The sequence below is a fragment of the Accipiter gentilis genome, chromosome 27 (assembly GCF_929443795.1).
Source record: "Accipiter gentilis chromosome 27, bAccGen1.1, whole genome shotgun sequence".
Taxonomy (NCBI): domain Eukaryota; kingdom Metazoa; phylum Chordata; class Aves; order Accipitriformes; family Accipitridae; genus Astur; species Astur gentilis.
Genome location: NC_064906.1, coordinates 12,657,991 through 12,680,922, shown reverse-complemented (window position 1 = coordinate 12,680,922; position 22,932 = coordinate 12,657,991). Strand labels below are relative to the sequence as shown.

The 22,932-nt window shown below is 40.7% G+C and overlaps 1 protein-coding gene across 3 annotated transcripts in view; it reads left to right on the top strand.

Annotated features, from left to right (window-relative positions):
* Positions 1-6,381: 6,381 nt before the first annotated feature.
* Positions 6,382-22,932, top strand: part of EXOC3 (exocyst complex component 3) — a 28,528-nt gene continuing 11,977 nt past the window's right edge. The window contains exons 1-5 of one of the 3 annotated variants that reach the window (XM_049830208.1): positions 6,382-6,457; positions 9,452-9,636; positions 13,632-13,851; positions 15,860-16,541; positions 21,113-21,230. In XM_049830208.1, coding sequence (XP_049686165.1) covers positions 9,493-9,636; positions 13,632-13,851; positions 15,860-16,541; positions 21,113-21,230 — 1,164 coding nt within the window. In that variant the 5' untranslated portion in view covers positions 6,382-6,457; positions 9,452-9,492. Of the gene's footprint in view, positions 6,458-7,113; positions 7,204-9,451; positions 9,637-13,631; positions 13,852-14,286; positions 14,382-15,859; positions 16,542-21,112; positions 21,231-22,932 lie in introns of those variants that run through there. The other 2 variants (XM_049830207.1, XM_049830209.1) reach the window with 2 other exon arrangements.

Genomic DNA, 22,932 nt, shown 5'->3' with positions numbered 1-22,932 from the left:
ATGATCAAAAAAAAAAACCAATCCCAAAACCAAAATCCCAGCAACACATTGTAAGCACAAAAAGTAAATGGCCTAAGACTGTATACACTTTTGAGTGGCTCGCTGTTCTTTTTCCTTGTAATTAAGAGAGACTGAAGGAATTCAGCACCCTCCAGTATTAGGCCAAACTTCTGTCAATGAAGACTTCTAGAATAATCTGTACAGAAGAAAATTTAACAGACAAAAGGTAGCTGAGCAACGACCTATTTTAGCAGAAAACACTTGCCGGAAGAACAGCAGTCAAAGGTGATCCAGTCACAGCAGATCCTAGCTCAGTGCTCTTCGTCTTCAGGTCCCCTCCACATCTACGATGCTTACTTTCTGTGTCTAGTTAAAAGAAGTGACAAGCTCTAATTATTCAGGTATATGCACAACAAATGCATTTACAAGACCTGCTGTGTTGTGTCTTAATATCTGCTGGCTAACCTCTTCTCAGGCTGGGGAAAATGAGACATGAAGGGAACATTAGAACACCTGTGCCTCAGAAAAAACCCTTAGAAGACATTAGGGGAAAAGATGTCTTATAATGGCTTTTCTTTCAAGTTCAATTGCAAACAATCCCTACTGATAGCAGTAGAGGTAAGAAAAAGCAATTTAAGGTACTAGCTTGAAGAAATCTGTTCTGGAAAAAATAGAGACTCTGAAATATTGTCACTTTTCACACTTGCTATTGTCACCCAGTTATTCCTCTTCTGTTACTTCTTTATCTAAATTCTGATAGTCAGTGTCGTGGTTTAACACCAGCCAGCAACTAAGCACCACACAGCTGCTCGCTCACTTCCCCCCCTCAGTGGGATGGGGAGAAAACTTAAAAAAAAAGTAAAACTAGTGGGTTGAGATAAAGACAGTTTAATAGGACAGAAAAGGAAGAAAATAATAATAATGGTAATGATAAAATTACAATAATAATAATAAAAGAATTAGAATATACAAAACAAGTGGTGCACCTTGCAACTGCTCACCACTCACCGACCAATGCCCAGTCGGTTCCTGAGCAACGACATGCCCCTCCCGGCCCACTCCCCCCAGTTTATATAGTGGGCATGACATCACATGGTATGGAATACCCCTCTGGCCAGTTTGGGTCAGCTGTCCTGGCTGTGTCGCCTCCTGACCTCTTGTGCCCCTCCAGCCTTCTTGCTGGCTGGGCATGAGAAGCTGAAAAATCCTTGACTTAGTATAAACACTGCTTAGCAAGAACTGAAAACATCAGTGTGTTATCAACATTCTTCTCATCCTAAATCCAAAACACACCATTATACCAGCTACTAGGAGGAAAATTAACTTTATTTCAGCCGAAACCAGGACAGTCAGTCTCGGGCATTTCTGACAAACTTCCTACTTGCAGAGACTTGCAAGACAACTTGAGCACATGGAATATCTGCAGAATAAAGACTGCTAATATTTGCAATAAAAACAGGACATATATCATTAGAGTGTGTAACTATCTTCTGTTGATTGTTTAAGCCTCCTGAAGAGCTTTTGAAGCCCTTTATTTAACAAAAAATTTATTCCATGTTTTTGTTTTTCCTAGAAATTAGGATTTGAATATTTTGAGTCATTTAAAACAACAAATAAGAGTATTTATGTTTTCCTGATACTAAGTACAATAACTTATCTCCAGCCAGCCACCATTTCTCTTTTAAAAATTTTAATTACAAAGCATTCCTAAATATCACTTTATCTCTCCTTAACAGAAATACTGGTTTAGTTAGCTTCAAAAAGATAATTATTTGAAAGCACTGAACAATGCTATTTGTAATTGCTACAGCTTGCTTTTAGCCCATGAAAAAGCCACCATTTTATTTCTCAGAAGATGATATTTAGGTCCCATTCTTGGCAGCAAATCAGATCCTCAGTGGAGCATGCAGTAGTGCTAATGAGCAGCTCACTAAACTTTCAGGAACTACCATTTAATATATTCTAAATAAATGATGAGATTGTGACTAAAATTAATAATCCAGTAGCACTGATTTCCTTATAAATTGTGCCTCTTTTCCCCTGACTATAATGCATTACTCACAGAATCATAAAATGGTTTTTGGAAGGGAACTCTGGAGGTCACCTGGTCCAACCCCTCCTGCTCAAGCAGGGCCACTTAGAGCCGGTTGCCCAGGAACATGTCCAAACAGCTTTTGAATGCCTCCAAGGATGGAGACTCCACAACCTCTCTGGGAAACCTGTGCCAGTGCTCAGTCACTCTCAGAGTGAAAAAGTGTTTCCTGATGCTCAGAGGGAACCTCCTATGTTTCAGTTTGTGCCCATTTCCTCTTGTCCTGTCACAGAGCTCCACCGAAAAGAGCCTGGCTCCACCTTCTTTACACCCTCCCTTCAGGTATTTACACACGCTGGTGAGATCCCCTTGAGCCTTCTCTTCTCCGGGCTAAACAATTCCAGCTCTCTCAGCCTTTCCTCATAGGAGAGATGCTCTGGTGCCTTCATCATCTGCATGGCCCTTCTCACATCCATATCTCTTGTACCGGGAAGCCCAGAACTGGACACAGCACTCCAGGCACGGCCCTACTGGTGCTGAGTGGAGAGGCTGGATCGTGTCCTTCAGCCTGCTGGCAACACTCCTCCTCATGCAGCCCAGGATACCCTTGGCCTTCTTGGCCACAAGGGCCCATTGCTGGCTCGTCTTCAACTTGGTGTCCACCCAGGTCCTTCTTTGCCAAGCTGCTTTCCAGCTGGTCAGCCCCCAGTGTGTACTGGTACCTGGGCTTGTTCCTCCCCAGGTGCTGGACTTTGCACTTCACCTTGTTGAACTGCATGAAGTTCCCATCAGCCCAACTCCCCAGCCTGTCGAGGTCCCTCTGGATGGCAGCACGACCCTCTGGTGTATGACCACCCCTCCCAGTTTTGTATCATCAGCAAACTTGCCGAGGGTATGCTCTGCCCCATCATCCAGATCATTAATGAAGATGTTAAACAGGACTAGAGCCAGTATTGACCCCTGGGGTACACTGCTACCTACTGACCTTCAACTGGACTTTGTGCCACTAATCACTACCCTCTGGGCTTGTCTGTTCAATCAGTTTTCAATCCACCTCCTTGTCTGCTCAACCAGCCCACGCTTCATTAGCTTCTCTATGAGGATCTTACAGGATTGAAGGGGAAATTCAAACTGTAACTGCTCAACTGTGGTAATTTGTGACCCAGGAACGATCTGGCTTGGAGAGCAAGAAGGCCCAACTGCAGAAGGGGTTAAGCTGGCTGGAAGCAGGAATGCCAGAGACAGAACAACTCCCTGTAAGGGAGTGTAGTTTCCCTTGGTGATGAGATAAGAAACAACCACAGCATTGTCTTACAGCCACCCTGCAATGTGGCTCAGGGTCTATCTTTGGGCAGCAGAGCTGCTGCTGGGGGATGGACCCAAGGCTGGGCTGAGGCATTCCATGCTGATGCTCACAGGACTGGTGCCAGTGCAAATGTATATAAGGAAGCTCCTGGTGAAGTACCTTTGCAGAATTCTTATAGAACCAGTTACGGCAGCAGTGCTGTCCAATGCATTGTTCATTCATTTATTTTTTTTTATATATATTTCAGCACAAATGTGTCTTTAATTCATCTCAAGGAGCACAGTAAAACATTCCCAACAGCAGAATGTCAAAAGCCTTACTGAAGAATGTAGACCACATTCACTGCACTCCCCTTAACTACCAAGCCAATCATTTCATTGCAAAAGGCAATGAGTTTGATCAAGCATTTCTTCCCTTGGTGAATCCATGCTGACTACTCCCAGTCACCTTCTTGTCCTTCATGTGCCTGGAAGTGGTATCCAGGATTAGCCGCTCTATCACCTTCCCAGGGATTGAGATAAGGCTGACTAGCCTGTAGTTCCCTGGGTCCTCCTTCTTGCCCTTCCTGGAAACAGGAGTGACATTAACTATTCTCCAGGCCTCAGGCACCTCTCCCAGTTCCTGTGAACATTCAAAGATTATTGAGCGTGGCCTTGCAATGAGATCAGACAGGTCCCTCCATGCTCTTGGGTGCATCCCATCAGGGCCCATGGCCTTACATACGCACACTTCGCTTAAGTATTCCCTGACCTTGTGGAAGAGGATCAGGTTAGAAAGTAATGAAGCAAAGTGGGGATGTGTAAGTCCATGGGCCATGATGGGATGCATCCACGAGCACGGAGGGAGCTAGCTGATCTCATTGCGAGGCCATGCTCAATAATCTTTGAACTAATTATTCATATTATTCAAATATTCTATTATCATTGTTAATATATTCCAGAAAAGAGATACCATACTATATGCCATACTATAGAGCATACCATACTATAGAGTACTACTCATTTTAATTCCAGAAAAATGGCTCTAATCATCCTACTATGATTCAACACTAGGAAATCTGCTAAGAGATCAGAGTTGCACAGTGCATGGCCCTATAAATCCATATAAATATATAAATCCATATAAATATATAAATATGCATTTGTTTATTTATATGTATGTGTTTATTTATAAAGCTGAAAATTGCACATTGCAGTCCCTACACTGGCACATTCAGAATAGCACGTACCCACCCAGTATATATAAGTATGTTATAAACTTAAGCACTCTACTTAGTATTTGGTTTCTCATTTTGTTCCCGGAATTTTTTTCCATACAAAGCCAACATGAAATACTTATCATTATTTTCTCCCTTACCTTTTCTTATAGTAATAAGAGGTGGACAGAGATCAATGTTGGGTTTGGAAGAAAGTTGTGTTGCTCTCAGTCGTTCTGATTCCTGCTGTGCAGAGTGACCAGGAGGGGAACTAGGCTCGACTCTTCCCCCCAACTCAGTCTCACCTCCCACGGTCTCCTCCATCTCCATCACCACACAAAAATCAACCTAAATCAATGATGCATAAAATGACCACATAATGAAATGTTGTAAAAACCAACCACACCTTCAGTATTTTTATCCCTGTTTTAGCACCAAGATGATAGACTAGCAAGGAAAAGAAAAAAAGAAAAATTCTCTACTTTTGGTTGCTAATTCAAAATGAGAAGATCTAAGCAGTTTACAAAATTACAAGAGCTCCTTAAAGGTTGCCCATTATCAAAACTTTATTTCTAATTGCATAACTCTCATTTCTGTCTGATCAGACTGCTGCAGGTGGGAACTCACGTGTTGAGGGACAGGTTAAGCTCCTTCTTTCATGACAGCTGCAGGTCCCACTGCAAAGCACTGGGCACAGAGTGCCGGCTGAGGCACTTGCTTAATCTCAGGCGGGTTTTTAAGCCTGCGGTCTGCCTGGGCACTTGGAGTTGCTGGCAGCTGCTATGGCAACCCCTACACAAACCCAGCTAACAACCCAGTCCCCAGGAGGCACCTTGTCCGTCCCCATTTCCTGCTGTATCCACCAACCCAGCGCTAATTTCATAACTATTTGTCTTTTTAAACACACCATAGTTTTCCCTTATGTATGAATTAAATCCTAAGCAAGCAGCTCCCCTGAGCCTCAGCATTTCTGACGTGCGGAGCCAGGGGAGGCCGCAGCGAGCTCCATCTTGGCGGCCACACCAGTCTCCTCAACACAGCCTTTCTCAGGTCAGCCACAACCCAGGTTCTGGGCAACGTATGAAGAAAAGACACAGCTGACACAACGGCCTGAACGAGGACCTTCCCTTCTCCTCTGCCAGGCAAAGCCACCTCCACGTAGATCTGAGAGGTACTGCATGATTCACAGCCTATCCACCTGCAGCACCCTTACTTCGCATGCTTCCTTTTTCCAGACCGATACCCAACGACCAAGCTTTCACTGCAGGTTACCATTCGAAACCAAAGGCTTAACACCTCACAGGACTCCTGCACTTTATTTTTATTTTTTTTAACCGATCTCAGTAACCTTGAATCAGGCCCCAAAAGCACTGACAGTGCCCTCGACCCTGAGAGACTGTAAAAAAAAAAAAAAAACAAAACAAGAAGGCAGAAAGATGAGGAGGCGCCGCCTGTAGCCCCCCCCCCCCCGCAGGCTGCAGAGGAGCCCGCTCTGAGGAGACGTGGGCGCTCCCCTCGCTCCCACCTCTCCCATCGCACCCACCAACGCGTACACCCACACAGCCGCCTCGCCACAGGGACAAAGCTCCTCAGGGAGAGCCGGCAGCGGTGCTCCACAGCCGCTAAGGCAGCCTGAGCCGCTACCGCTCTTCCAGAGACTTTTTCGGTTACCGGGCGCCTCATCTCGCCCCCCCCCCCCCCCCCCCCCATTTCCCGGTGCCGCGCAGGCGCAGCCCGCTCCTGCCAACAGGTGAGGGCGCCTAGCCCGCATGCGCGCCGGCCGACAGCGGGTGAGAGCGGAGGCGGCGGGGAGGAGAAGGCTTCGTTGATGCGCCTGCGCGGCCGGCGGTGCGCCGCTGTGTGGGCCCGGCGCCTGCGCACTTGCGGACTGTCAGTCCCTTCGCCGCGGGGCGGGTTGCAGCCGGTAAGTGGCGGTGGAGGCGGCGGCGGCGGCTCCTTCGGCCCCCGCCGCTGGCCCTGTGCCAGGGCGGGGGTAGGGTGCGTGTGCCCCGGCCGGTGAGCGCCGCTTTGCCGGTTCTTTGCCGGGACTGTCGCTGTCTGTAGCGATCCGGGTCTGGTAACGGGAAGCGGAGTGGGGACGAGAGAGGCCGGGCAGGGCCGGGCCAGGCCGGGGAGCTCCCCTCGAGATGGCGAGGCCGAAGAAGGGGGTGCCGAGGGCTCCTCCGGCGCCTCCGAGGGCCTCTGCCGAGGCTGCAAGCCTGGCTTGCGTGCCCGGGGACAGGTCTCCGGCCTTTGCCCGGCAGGGGCGGGCACCTGCGTCGGTGTCGATAATTCGAGGGGAGCCACCTCCGTCGGGGAGGGCGGCCGGGCGGAGCCGGGGCTGCCGGCCGGGGGCTGCTGCAGCTTCCTCCGAGCTTTGTTCGGAGGGGTTGTGCCCCAAACTTGGGCTGTCGTTGCCCGCCTCTAGCCCAGAAGCTCGTTTTTGGAGGGGGGTGCGGAACGTGTCGCTGCCGCTGGCTCCCTTCTCGGCTCCCGGCCGGAGTCCGGAGGATGAGGGTGTGCTTGCAGCTGAAGCTTTTCCGAGACTGCTCGGGACTTTCTTTTGTTCACTTCTCCCAGTACTTTGCTCTGAAGATGTTTGTGGTTTTGGCTCGTAGCCTCTGTGTAAAGTTGGCGTGGTTTCTTGAAGTTTGCCCTTCCTTTTGAATGGTTAGTAGTTGTGCAACAGCCTGTCTACCTCAGCAGGTTAGTGCGTAATCGGTTAGGGTATTGAGGTATTCTGACTACTAACTTTGTTCGTGAGGTCTGCTTAACGTGCCTGGGTAGTGGCCGTGTGGGTTAAAGCTGTCGTAACTCTGTTGATTGTATTCAGAGTCGTTAATAAAGGCAGTAATTCAGCATAAAGCTGTCTACTGCAGATAGACTTCTGCAGTAAATTCATATTTAGAAATAACAATTTTTTTAGAAATTGTAGATACAGCCCTGATAGCTTGGAAGTGGCTTGGACTAAACAAAACAGGAGTATTCATTCAGAAGTATGAGTGGTAGCAATAGATCCTAAACCTTGGGATGTAGAGTAGGAAGTCAAACGTTTGAGCTAAACAGGCCATTCATTAGTAGAGAAGTGATGGGTATGGTTTCACAGCTGAGGAGGTAAGGTAGGACTTGAGTTTACACTGTAGAAATAATTATGGAATAAGTGCATATTTATGCATGTAATTTTTGAAGATACTAGAGATACAGATCTTGAGGTATCAGACTTAGGGTCTTATGGACTAGCTCTTGGGCAAACCTTGCCTGAAATCTTTTTTAACCCTGATAAGTTCTAAAATGACTAATTCTACTAATGCTGTACTGAGTCTGTCCAGGATGGAGTTAACTTTCTTCATAGCAGCCTGTACGGTGCTGTGTTTTGGATTTGTGGCTAAAACAGTGTTGATAACACACCAGTGTTTTGGCTGTTGCTGAAGGGTGCTTGCACAGCATCAAGGCTTTCTCTTTGTCCTACTCTGTCCTCCACTCCCCTTGAATAGGCTGGGGATGGGCAAGAGACTGATAGAGAAGACAGCTGGGATGGCTGACCCAAACTCGCCGAAGGGAAATTGCCTACCACATAATGTCATGCTCACCAATAAAAGATGAGGTAGAGGAAGAAGAAGGGGGGGTGGGGGTGGCTTCCAGGGTGGCCATTGTTAAAAAATTGCCTGGAGCATTAATTTGCCTGTGGGAGGTGGTGAGCAATTTCCTTTGCTTCACTTGTTTTGGGGGGTAAGTTTTTTTTTTTGGTTGGGGGGGTGGGAGGTGTTTCCGCTTTCTTTCACCTATCAAACTGTCTTTCTCTCGACCCATGAGTTTTCTCACTTTTGCTCTTCCAGTTCTGTCCACTTGGCACAGTTCTTCATCAGATCACTATTCTGTTGAGATTAAGTGATGTGCTGGATATAGGAGTGCAGACTGCTTTGACAGCAGATATCTACTTTGAAGGAGTAATATGGATATGAGGGAGTATAATCTGTAGTTGTGGCAGCAGAACCTAAAATGTTCTGTTTTATTACAAGACTAAAGACATAAAATGTTGGAAAGAATTTGGAAGGAATGAGGGAGTCCAGATGTGTTCCTTAGAATTCTGTGGACACCATGTTCTTGTATCTTCGGTGACTGGGATCCTCCCTGCTTTCTGTTAGTAGCTAGTGAAGCTTGAGAGAACAGGTCTGATTTGATGCCCAGCAAATTTTATCTTTTTTGCATACTGGTTTGCATGCATGTCTTGACTTCACTAGAAGTTCTGCTGGAGACCTAGATGAAATACTTGATTAATTTTTCCCTGCATACCTATACTTCTGATGTACTGATACTGTAAGAAGAACTGAATACGAGAGTCGGAAATAAAAAAATCATCCATTGAAAGTCTGAATGGAAGTGCTTTATAGTTAAGTCTCTGGATTTAGAGCTTCCACAGCTATGTTTCTCTCCACTTCTGGTAGCAAATTTGACCTATTGCTGCAGGGGGACTATGGTTCTCTCAGCTCCACCAGATTCTAGTTCAGGAAGAGTTAGGACAAGATTCCTTTATGCTTGTCTCATTCCCCTTTTAGTAGGCAAACCTACTCTAGGATTAGATAGAATCTGTCTTTTAAATGAAGATTTGCTGTTCTTTTGTTGTTGTTGTTTTGGGTTTTGGTTTTGGTTTTTGTTATGCAAACTTACAGAGAGCTAGGTAAATGCAAAAACAGTAACCAAAGAACATTTCAGGTAAACTCATGAAACAGAGTTAAGTGACTTTAAATGCAATTCTTGTAGAATTGCGATTACTACTCTTTATAATGCAGTCTGATGATGCTTCTGTCAAGTTGCACTGTGTTTATGGCCAAAGTTAGTTCTCCAGTTGTTAACTTTGAAATGATACATAGCCATCAAATGAAAAAATATTTTCTAAAAATGTTCTATTTCTTTTCAGTACTGTTAAATTATGAAGGCATTTTGAGGTCCTAATCAACAATGGAGGAAACGGATAGGGAAGCAGTTGCAACAGCTGTTCAGAGAGTAGCGGGAATGCTTCAGCGTCCTGATCAGCTGGATAAAGTGGAGCAGTATCGCAGGAGGGAAGCTCGTAAGAAGGCTTCAGTAGAAGCTCGACTCAAGGTACAAAGTTCGATAAACCTGAGTGTCCGTGGTGCAGCATGAATGTACCTTCTTTTTTTTGTTTTCTGATTCTACATTTTCATCCAGATAGTTTTAAACCATGGACTTTAATTTTTGCTCTGTGTCCAAAACAGAAACTTTGCATCCTGGAAGTAGTGCAAACTAATGCTGTACATATTACTGAAATTTTATTCAAGGTTTTCAAGTGTTCTTATGTCCTGTAACTTATACAGTTTATCCATGGACAGCTACCCTTGTACTGTGTAGCCTGTCAGCCAACAAACCTTTGTCTTAATGGTTGAATGCTGAACTTGTAACAAAAAGTTGATGATGGTGACTGAAAAAGATCAGTCAGTTTAGTCTCTGACTTTTACATGGCATTATGGAAGATAGCTAAAATCTATCACATTTTTGTCTCTTGCGGAAGTGTACCCCATGATTTTTCCCCTCTTTCACATGTGTGCATGTGAGTGCACGCATGCACATGGACACACACAGACTTAGCCTGAACTATGAGTGAGGTCATCCTATGTTTAGTGTCTATGTGTTACTGAGTTCTGTGTTTTCTTCTTTCACTGGTACTCACTAGCCAACAGTTGGTTTAGACCACTGTAATTGGATTTGAGCCTTAGAACAGTGTTTTGGGAAATATTTTTGGGTTTACCAGATCAAAATGGCCAGTATACACTGTATCTAATCTTACATTTCAGAAGAAGTTAGTTTATCTCACAACTATTTGATGGCTCCTTCTTTGTAGGGGTCTGTATGAAGTAGAAGAGAGCCTGCCTTCTTTCACAGTGAAAAAATCTGTTAGCAAATTACACATTAATTTTTGTCTGTAGTATGAAGCATGTAGTGGAGTCCATTAATAAGGAATCAGCTGTTTAGTTACTGTGATCTGTTTATAATATGAGCACAGTCATTTGCCTACTGGCTGCTTCTATAGACAGTGATGACTAAACGTAACTATAAGTTTTGTAAATGCCTAAATCCACTTTATAGCTAACTTTCTTGTAATTTGCCTTAAGTTACCTTAACTTTAGTTGTCTATAGATGGTCAGAAATACCTGTTCCAAAAAGAAGTACAATGCCCCTTGATCCATTCAGGATGCATTCCTGAAACAGGTGATGGTTAGTGATGGGAATGGATAGCAAAGCAGTTTTTCCTGTAAGAATTACTATAATGGATGGGAGCACAGAGAGGATGTAAGAAATGCTCTTGCTCTGTATTTAATTGTGTATATGTATGGTGTGGAAGATTGAGAGACAGGGTCATCAGGATCATCAGCCAGAGGAGTTGCTGACTTTTCAGGTTGGATCACTGTTGGAATATCTCAGCTGCTTCATCTATGTGAATGAACATGTGGTAAATCGTTTAGTGTGGTCATGTTGGTGCTTCTTTCTGGCTGGATATGCTTTCATCTTTGTCATCGTTTTCTTCAGATGAATCAAGATAATCAAGTCAAACAAGGGTGAAGAGTAGAAAAAAAGGGTAATAGTTGTGTGTCACTTACAAGGATGAAGCCACAGAGGTCTAGAATGGTGTTGTGCCCCAAAAACCAGCATCTCCTCCAGTTGGTTATCCTACTCCTCTCTCTATATCCTCTCCCAAATATTTAGTTATGTCCATTTCTTACATCCTTCTCTGCCTTTCTTCCTGCATTATACAAATTCTTACAGGAAAAACTGCTTTGAAATTTGTCAGACACATCCGCTTCATGCATGAGACTGATGGCAGTTAGTGAAGCAGTATTTTTAAGCATCAGCAGCAGAACTCTGAAAAGATGGGTGGATAAGCACCAGCTAGCACTGTAGGCTAGTACTTCTGGGCTCTGCAGTCCGAAATGTAGGCAAAGAGCTGCTTGGACTCTATTGCAGAGCCTGCAAAGTTATGAGCATTGACAGCCATCTCTGTGCACATATTCAGTCAATGGGAGAACTTAGGTTTTGGTTTTCTCTCACCCTGAAGAAATACTGCATACATATCCTAGGGGAGTTCCTATGTCATGGGTTTTCCTGAGTATAAACATGCTTGAATCCTCTACCTTTTGATTCTTAGTGGCTGTGCAATCATGAATTTGAACCATAGGGCTCTAGGGAGACCAGGCAGCCAGGGTCCTGGTTCTGTGGCTTCATGTTGAGGGCTGTCACTTGAAAAGAGATAAAAATGAAATTTTGAGCCCTGTTCCTAGGATGGCTTGGTTTTGTTTTTGTTTATTTTAATACAGCGATGGTCAGTCCAATCTAAGATGGGTATGCATTCTAGGAAGTCAAGTCCACAATGCTAGGACATGCCTCACTCCCTGTCCCCCCCACCCCCTTCCTTGGCCCCAGCTGACTACTAGAACATGAAGTGAACATGGGTGGATGTAGATTTTTCCCTGGCTATTTGTGTCAGTGACCAAGATTAGTGATTGTTTCAGTTTAACATAATCAAGTTTCTGCAAAAGTTAAATAGGCAAAAATTTGAATATGTAATACTTGGAAGATCAGCCTCAGAAGAAATTGAAATATCAAATCAGAAGTATTGGATGTTTAATGGTCATGTGACTTTTAAAATACTTTATGGTCAGCTTTAGAAGATTGTGTTTGAGTATCATATTGAATGTTTGAGTATCCTAATTACCTCAGTTCCTGTAGGGGAAAAATGTGTTAATGCAGCAATTCTGTAGATAGATATTGTATAAAAATGCCTTACCACTGCTTAATTGTACTGAGTCCGACAGGAAAATAAATTTTTATCGATGAAATCAGCACATCATAATTGGAAAGTACATAAATAGCGGTAGTTTAAGAATCACTGCTTTTTTCTGGGACTTTCCCAGTACATTTAAAACACAATAAATGTTTTTCATAGTTACCAGGATTTCCTTTTTGGCTTCTAGTATCAGACAAAAAGTTCCATGACTGCCCAAGCTTTTTGGCATTAAAAATATGGCAAAAAATGTGTTTTGAGCTTAGCAAAACCATTAGTGCCTCACTTCTTTACTGGTTACTTCAAGTCCTTGAGGTAAGCAACTGAGTTTTCGCTGATGTCTTGCCTTTGGTTTGTCTTTTGAAGTCTGTTATTTCCAGTTTCATTTTCCACTCACCTGATTTCATCTTAGTCACATCTTTTTAAAAATACATATGTAAAAAACATCCTGTGGATGTGATCTGATTTCTTTCACTCATATATGCGCTATAATGCATTTTCTGTAAGGTGTCTGGACCGTCAAATGATATTCAGGACTAACAGCCTATGTGAAGAGTGATTATTTCAATTGTCACCTGTCACAAGAGCTATCTATATCGATAACCTCTCTTTATGCCAAAATAATCTAGTAGTTGGATTGTTGGTCTGGTTGTTGATGTTTTACAGTGCAAAACTTTATTCAGTTTGGGGTTTTGTTGTTTTTTGTTTTGACTGAATTATTTTTGATTTTTTTTTCTTTTTTTTGCTTTCAGGCATGACAGGCTGGAGGGGTTTTTTTTTTAGAACATTCAGAATTTTAATATTTTTTTTTTTAGAACATTTTCAGTTGCCAGTCAAACTTTTTAATTGTTTTGGTAAAATGCTTTGTGAATCTGTACATACCAAGCACTAAGCATTCTGTTGAAACATCTATATCAGCTTCTGAGAGCCCCCTTTGAAGTGAATTTATGAAGGAAATGCAAAGAAATCTGGTTCTGCCTTCCCATAATCCTGGTTTAATAAAGATTTATAAAGATAATGATCTATCTGCCTAAGCTCCTATGTTAGCTTTGTGGGTGAACCAGTTGTATCTAGGTCCTTTAAAACTAGATGCAACTTCAGAACTTCAAAAAAAGAATATGCGCACACACATGGAAAAAGTTACTCATTTCTAGTAAGCTATAATATTGCCTTTTCAGGTTTGTTTTCATCTGTAAATGTTAGATACTGAAATTAAAATTAATTCTTGAGAAACATTGTAAATACAGAACCTATAATGATTAATACGAGTTCTTTCTTTGTTTTATTGTTTGTATTTAAGGCAGCAATCCAGTCACAGTTAGATGGAGTACGAACAGGTTTAAGTCAACTGCACAATGCACTGAATGATGTGAAGGACATTCAGCAGTCTTTGATAGATGTCAATAAGGACTGGAGACAGAGCATCAACACCATAGAAAACCTCAAGGATGTTAAGGATGCTGTAGTGCAACATAGCCAACTGGCAGCTGCTGTAGAAAATCTCAAGAATATCTTTTCAGGTAATCCAATGTTTATATAATCCATCACATAGTGAAAGCACTTTAAAATGGTACTAACAGCTGTAAGGTTGTTAAGTAATGCTGACAACTTTAAACCTCACTGGAAATGAAGAATTAAGGAAGAATCACCTACGCATCACATTTAGGGAAGTAGCTGGTAACCATTTCATATATATCAAGTCTAAATTGTGCTGTCAGAACTTCTAGTCTGGCCTATCTCATCATCAGACACAAGTCACAAAGAAGCTTCTTGCTAGCAATCAGTAGCAAAGATAACATGTTTAGTATAAAAGACTGAAATATGCAAATGGCATGTACAGGAAGAAAATTCGTGAAGATCTGAAATGTTGCCAGTGAGTTGGGCACCTACAACAAGCCTAGGTGGTTGGGTAAAAATAGTCCCAGATGATATTAGGAAGCAAAAATTTTTTGCAGAATATGAAACAGCAAGATCTCCAGTCAAAGATTCCCTGGCAGTCTTTCTCACACAACAGCTAGGAGCCTTAAGGATTTCCGTTAATGTTATAAACGTAAGTATAAACTACCTGAAGTTCAGTTTCAGCTGTGCAGTCCTGGCTTCCCAGTCAGACAGCACAATCACAGAAACCAATTCATGCATAAGGGAATTATACATAGGAAATACTTCTTCCTTGCACCACTGCACAATTGCAAAGGTTTGCAAAATTAAATAAGATTAATGTGATATAGTGGATACTGTAAAGATAAAGAAAATGGTTATTACCTCTGTCCTTCTATGCAGCCTTTTTAGTGCACATTCCATTCCATCTTGAATCAGGGTGAATTCCTTGCCAGGACTTTTCTGCTTATAAGTAATTTTAAGAATTTTACCTCTATAGTGGGGGCTAAGCCTATCATACCCCTTTGATTTTATTTAAAATAGTCTTTTCTCTCCTCTTCTTTCCTGAAAGTAATTCCCAAAATGTGCCTCTAAAGAAAAATTGTTTCCCAGTCATACCAGGTTGAGTGTGTCTAACTGCTTTGGTACCAAACTGGGATATGGTGTGCAACTTAAAGAAAAAGACTAGTATTTACATTCAATGTCTAGCAATGAAAAACAACAACAAAATTCTATGTGTTCCAATGCTGAGTAATTTTGGGGGTGTTGTTTTCTTTTAGATTGATGAATTGAGACAGTACGCCTTTTCTTTTCTGGCATTCTGAGAGGTTTTTAGTGTGAAGCATCTCCCCCCGGGATTGTTAAACAGTATAGTTGATGATAACTTCACTCTGAGCAAAACAAATGTTTTATCAACCAAGTGGTTCTCATCATGATTAATGATTGTGTATAATTGTCTTTGCAAACCTTCTTTGGGGGCTGACAGTTCTATCACTAGCTGCCTTTTTTGCAGTGACAATTTTTCTGCTGAGATTTTTCAGTTCTTTCCCCCACAGGATCCTAATCCTCTTCTATAATATTCCTCAAATACTGAAAAATAAAAAAGAAAAAAAAGTATTCTAAATAGTTTAGCAGCATATGTAATTATCCGTATTCTTCCTTTATGCCTTAGGCAGGCAAAACCTGTTCTTTCAAGAAGGAGGTAAAATTCAGTATTTGTTGGGTATATGCAGCCTCAGGTTCAACAGGGTAAGCGACTTTTAGTCAGGCAAGTTAAAAGCCTTTTGTGTAAGATATAGGGAAGCTAGTACTGCAGTTTGTTTCATAGTAGACTTTCATGGATTTTTTAAGTTATTTTTTTTTAAGGGAGGAGAGGGAGAGAAAGGAATTTATGTTCTGTTGGCACTATGATATTTGTTTAGCTACTGATCAGAATGGAGAATTGGAGTTAATAATGTATAAAGTTACACAGCATTTACTAAGAATTTTTTAATACTTCAAAATAATTTCCTTTAAATTATTTCAAAAGAATTACTACAGCTGTTTTCCAGCTTGTTTCCTAGTGCTGTTATTGTCTTGTATTTATTCTTTGTATTTTGATCGTGTTGTTCTACTCTTTTTGGTTTTTCTTCTTCTTTGCTTTTCTTTCAGTTCCAGAGATAGTCAGGGAGACCCAAGATCTGATTGAGCGAGGGGAACTGTTGCAAGCTCATCGAAAACTGATGGACTTAGAGTGTTCTCGTGATAACCTGATGTATGAGCAGTATCGCATGGACAGCAAAAACACACATGACATGAACCTTATCCATACGTACTTTGGAGATATGCAGAAACTTTCTGAGGAGTTGGCAAAGCAACTTTGGATGGTGGTTCAAAGATCTCTTGTTACAGTCCGTCGAGATCCAACCTTGCTTGTTTCTGTTGTTAGGATAATTGAGAGGGAGGAGAAAACTGACAGGCGCATGTTAGACCGGAAAAAACAAACTGGGTTCATACCTCCTGGCAGACCAAAGAAGTGGAAAGAAAAAATGTTCAACATTTTGGAAAGAACTGTGAGCACACGAATTGAAGGCACTCAAGCAGATACTAGAGAATCTGACAAAATGTGGCTTGTGCGCCATCTAGAAATCATACGTAAATACGTCCTTGATGACCTGCTTGTGGCTAAAACCCTGCTGGATCAACGTTTTCCCCCACATTATGACATTTTCAACAGATTGCTAAACATGTACCATCAAGCTTTGTCCACCCGCATGCAAGAGCTTGCTGCAGAGGATCTGGAAGCAAATGAGATTGTTAGCCTTCTAAGTTGGGTTTTAAATACATACAAAAGGTAAGGTCCCCTTATCTTTTCTCTTAGCCGTAGTTGAGAGTAAGCATGCAAAACACAGTTTATGTGCTAATATTTGCATGTCTATTAACGTAATAAGATAAAACAAAAGAGGGATAATAGTAAAGAGCTTGCTGTTTTTATATTTGTTATGCATTTTGCTTTGTGGAAATTGGTCCTTAAAACTTGTTTGCATTTTCTAATATGTGATTTTTTTACTTGCTTTGTAAGCTTGAAGTTTTAATGCAGTTAAAGACCTTCTTGAAGCTACAGTCACCTTGTACTTCTGTGCCAGTTTGGTGAAGTACTGGGAAGAGCAGAAGAGACTTAAGAGCTCTTGTGTGTGAAACAAAATGTTTGTTGCTGGCCATACCCCCAGAAGATTTGTATGGTTATTAACTTTCTATGGTTCTTTTTTACAGGGGCTGGCACTGTTTCAGTGTTGCTTCATTACTGTTCAATGGAAAGAATGTAATAACTTCCTTCAGGTTTTCTCTCAGAACTGTGTGGTGATTTGTTTATTTAGAAGAATTTCTGCATACAGGTTGTCTCCTGTGATACTCTTAAACTGTTTTCTTTTGAATTGTGTGATTTGTTGGAACAACTTAAGCATTATGTCTTTCCCCCCCCCCCCCCATCCTCCAGGTAGAAACAGCTCAAATGGTAACTGTTTAGTTTTTGCTGGCATGTAGTTACTAAAGCAACTGATTTGTTTGGGGAAAAAGTAATGCTAGCCTTTCTGTGGCTCATGACTGTAATCCTGTTTTCAATAGCTGGCATTGACCCAGAGTCTCTGCTGTGTACACTTTTGCTGTCTTTAGTTGTTCAGTCTCGCTAATTCAACAGATTGGACGCTTGAGTTCAAACTCTATGGTTTAGAGTATAATACCATAAAGCAAATAGGTAGGAGATAATACCATTCTCTAGAATTTTTATAACCAGCTTTGAGATTCATTTTGTGTTCAGAACTCTGTGCTTTGCTTGCTTTGCTCTACGCTGTGAAGTTCTCCTGCTTTCCTCCCCTGCAAGGAACAATCAGGAGCACCCACTAATGCACACTTATATGACATACCTGTGCAGGGTATATGAGAGATGCAGCTACCAATAAGGAGCTGAGTTCATTGGCCTTTTCTTCTTTGTTAATAGAAGGCCAGAGGAATAACTCCACAGTGAATGCAAATCAGAAATACGTGAATCCCTCTTCCTAGAGGTGCATGGCCTTGGCAGAAATCCTGCTCTCAGGTTCTTCATTTATGTCCTTGAGGCTGATGTTCCAGTAAAGCAACTCTTGGTCTTAAAATTGCCCTTCTATCCTTCCCCCAGAAAGTAGAGCAGATTGCTATTGAGTTATACAATTCAGAGCTAAAGCACTCTCAATCCATGTGTTCCGTCACAGGAAGGGCGAAGGGAGGCAGGAAAGCCAGCATTGCATCTATTTACAAAGCAAACAAATCAAAATGGGATCATTCCTGCTAAAGCAAGTTATGTGGCTCATAGCACCTGATGGCAGAGTCTTGTAAAGGAAGTGAAAGAGTGAGAGGAGTGGGCACAGTACAAGGTATCTGAGAACGCACTTCTCTCCTGGGTATCCATGTTAACAAGTATGATGGAAATTAGAGGAAATAACTCAGGAAAAAATATTAAGGCTTTGGGTTTCTCTCTTCGCTTAAAAAAAAAAAAAAGAGCCTGAGGGCAGTACAGTAACTGTATTTTTATAGATTACAATAAACTGTTATAAAGAGGATGATAATTAGCTGTTGTGTATGTTTGTAGTGGACAGTGGAAGAAGACATTGACTCAGGCTTGTGAGTGGGAAAAGTAAAGTGCTCAAGTGGGATACTTGCAGAGCTTACCAAATGTCGCTGGACATTTCTTAACAATACAATAAACAGTTCTCTATAAGGATATGTTTATAATAAACTGTGAAGGAAGATGCCCTAGATGACATCATGAGAACTATGTTTCTGTGATATTTCATCCTTTTTTGCCTGTATGAAAAATAGGTTCTAAACCGCTGTTACATTCTTTGTTCGCTTCTATGAAACACTGTATGGTGGAAGATCGTTTTGTCCTTTCTCATCTTTCTCTACTTTTAATAAATGTAATTGAGTATTAGAGGAAACATATACATTTGTATTTGCACATTACAGCTGCACTTCCAAACCAGCTGAGAAAATACTGACCAATTAAGAGAAGCATCGAGGGTTTTTTCCATGTAACGAATTGTTAAGAAAGCCATGCGTAACTTCTGTTTACAATATTTGCAAGATAGGAGTTTTAAAAGAATTGTGTTCTTCTTTACCAGAGCATGTCTTGGAAGCTGTTTGTAGAACTGTATTCAACTCATAGCTGAGAAATAAAGCGACACTCCATGTGGAATAATAGCCTTTAATATTGGAGTGGGAAGCAGTTTTACTGTGCTAGATGTCTTTCTCTTTCATATTTAAGTCAATGAGAGCTTTGGAAACATACTGCTATTACTGAATCTGTACTGGGTTGGGATCAGGACCCTAATCTGGGTTTTAGGGAAAATACAAGTCTTGTAAGATCCTGATGCCTATATTCATAACATCACTTTATCAGAAACTGATCAAGTGTTGACAAAACTGCTAAGAGTTCACCAACATTGCTACAGACAGTGTCAACAATCTTCACTCTAAGGAACAGAAGGAATGGTACTATGTATCTAGCTGGATGCTGTTTCTGGATTGAGTACCTCTTTTTACAAGACAGAGCAGGGTTAGTGGCAAGCCTGGCACAGGAGGCAGAATAGCTTTCTAAAATGTTAGTTTCCAGATAATACATTCTGGTTGAAATTTCATCTTGATTATAAACTTTTTGTTGAAGGGAAATAAGTTCCTTTCCCAGTTAGAAGCCTCCTGACGCTTTTAAGAGGGTTGTCTATCCCTTCCTTTCCTCTGGACACTTGGGTTGTGGCAATCAGGTGAGAGAACTTGTGTATAGGAAGAATTTTTGTCTTTGGGAGCTAGAGGTAGTAGCCTGTTGTCTTTGTTTTGGGGTTTCAGTTGGTAAGCTTTAAGAAAGGCTTAATGTTTCTTTGGCCTTGTGAAGTAGGGATAATGATGATATAACGAGGCTAGAAATATTTTCTAATATGGCACAGTGCCATAAACAGCTTCTCACATTTCCCCTGAATAAGCCTAGAGCAGGTCCTGCTATTACATGTATTCTTTATGTAAACGGTGACAGAATGGAATTCAGTTTTCTGAATAGCTTGAGATACTTAAAGTATCTTCAGTCTTTTTTCCTACAGGCACAGGAAGATGCTACGAATGTAAAGTGTTCAGTTACAGCGGCTCTTATGGTTTCAAAGACAGGAATTTTGTTCTCTAAGTAGTTAGCCATAGCATGTGGGGGTTTTTTTAGTTCTTTGAGATTTTTTTCATCATGTGGAAGCACCACTGTGCTGACTCACTGCATGTACCCAGAGAACAACTTTAACTTGCAGAAATATACAACTGAACACTTGTTTAGGGATATTTTTTTAATTTGCTATTTGTTTTTTATAGTTGCCACTGCAAATATAGAATTTGTGGCTTCCTTCTGAAAAGCCCACTAGAAATGGAATGTGAAACAATTTATGTTATTATGATTGAATATATATCCATCAACTGTTAATAAAGCATTCTCTGAAGAGTGTGGGTTTGGGTTATTGATTTTTTTGAGCATGAAATATTAAGAGTTCTTGCTATGTTGTGCTTTGGCATGGCTTTGTTCATTTTAGTTACACAAGCAACTCATTATATAATCTTATAATATAGAGATGCAAAATGTCCCTGTAAAGTATTAATTTTATATAATCCTTCTCAAAATATTTTTGAGGTTGCTCTAGTTTCTTTATTAATCCTATAAAACCAAGGATTTTACTTTGCAAGCAAGTATAGCTAGTGGTGCTGTTATAATGCAGTACCCATGAAGTACACTTTTGATTTGGCATGCAAAATGCTGCTCCTCTTTTATTAGGTGTATTCTCTACCAATACAGGAAGCATTGGTAGATTTTCTTTTAATATATTTTAGCTTTTGCGGATGTGGTACGAGTAGCAAAACAGAAGCTCCTTTGAGAAACTCTGAGGAGAGTATTTCATACTTTTCATTGACCTTTCCCATTCTGAAATTCGGACTGTAAGTTGTCTGTCATGACCTCTGAAATTTAAAAGACATATAAAAATGTCCCCTATTAAGAGCCCACAGGTTGAGCCGGTTGGCTTTTATTCAGTCTTAAGCAGTCACTAATTCTAATACATAAAAGTTAGAAACACATGAAAGGGTTGAATATTTAAAATATCTGTAACATTTTTTTTTATATATGCTAGCTTTTACATCCTGTTCTTTCTTTTTGTATAGTTTTATTTACATTCCTTTTAAATGCATTTATTGTTGCAGCTACTATTAAGAACTTTTTGAAACGTATAGGTATTGGAAAATTGCCCCTTACAGTGGTCATAAAAAAAAAAAAACCCTGCATAGTTTTAAACTTTTTATCTTATTTGTCTTCACTAATCTGTAACATGTGTTGGTTTTGTTTCTTGTTTTGTTTTTTTTTTAAATCAGTACAGAGATGATGGGAAATTCAGAACTTTCTCCCGAAGTGGATGTAAATTCTCTGAATCCTCTGATTTCACAAAATGTGGTAGACCAGCTTCTCAGCAAGTATATGTCAACACTTACTGTGAGTAACAATAATGCAAAGACACTTTCGGATGAGTTTGTAGCTGCATTAGTGCCTCAGTACTGTTCCTCCATCAGAGGAAACTAATGTGACAAATGTGAACTCGATACCATTACTTTTATAAATTTTCATATACTATGTGTAGGTTTGTTTATAAAGTTATAATCAGATGATTTTATAGATGTAAATAGTGACCTTTCAAGGAATAATTATGCTTTGCAGACTGTATTAATCATATTTTATTAGAAAGGAAGGAATTCCAGTGTTCATATATCTAAATTCATAGTGCTAGTATGTTGGGTATTACTATACTTACAAGCCACTGAATGCAGCTTGGTCCCTATAATAACTATGTAAACATATGATACAGATGTGAGCTTTTCAAGGTAATCAGGATGTTCATGTTAGCCAGCTTGATTCTTTTAACAGTCTTTTTCCTTTCATGCCTGTCAACTGCATGAGCATAATTTCCTTTTGTGCATGCCATTCCAAGTGCATCTCAAATACAAAGATGCTGCTTCTTGGTTATCCTAAGAGTCACTGGAAATTGGTCAACTACATGGCAAAGGAATCAGTATGTGATTGTCAGGTTTTTAAATGTATTTTTCTTTAACGATCCACTGTCGATTGCCTCTGAGACTGGATGTTGGGATAGTTGGAATTTTGGACTTGTTGTTCTTACATTGTTCAATTGAATTCCTACTCCTCCTAAGTTTAGGAGCTCTGCCAAGCAGAGGAGGGAAATTTTTTGCTGCTTTGGATGTGTCAGCTACTAAAATATGTCCAGCAACAACAACTGCTTGGACTTGATACTCATCACAATAATATGAACCGATCATGTTATGTCTCAAGGAAGTTACCAGTAGGGGCTCTGCTTCACTTTAGTTTTACTAGGACTTTGATGCAAGTTTATTTTTCCGCACTTACCTTTAGGACAAAAAAACATTGGTTTGTTTTCTCAAGCTACTTTTGGCTTGAGTCAGGAAATGCCTTCAAATTCCTTTTGCCCCTCTTAAGATGAAAAAATATATTGCTTTTTCAGAAATGTTTTTCCCTACTTACTGAAAAATATTATATATAAAACATTGTTGTATTTATAGTCTATAAATAAAATAAAGCAAAGCTGCTGTTCTGTTAAACACAGAGTGGTTTTCTTTTGCTGGTTTAGATTTTTGGCTATATTTTCTTTTTCATGCAGAAAATACTGAAACTGCCTATTTGTTTCACAGGATTCAGCCTGATCTTATTTTCTGCACATCCCTACTTCTACTTTATTTCCTTTGATGTTGTGTTTAAAACTGTTTATAAACAAAATATAACTAGTTCTGTTTGGGTAAATGAAATTATTTCCTAATTGCAGCTATCAACTTAAATATTGATGGTTAAGTCAATAAAAATGTCTCATTTTCATGAGAAATAAAATGCTAATAGATTTTAACAGATTTGTAATAGATTCTCCCCCCCAAGCACCTCAGCTTGAAAAAAAGTTCTTGTAAATTATGATCTTAAGGTGAAAAATGTTGATGTCCCCTGGGCTGCTGGCTCAAAAGATTAATTCTTCTTTGCAAATCATATCTCATCAGAGCAGTTCCATGCTTATGAGGAAAAAAGATGGTACATCATTTCACATAATTGAAGATGGTATTATATGTACTTAGCAGATTCAGCACTTGATAGGCCACTCACTGTAGTCAAAAGGAGA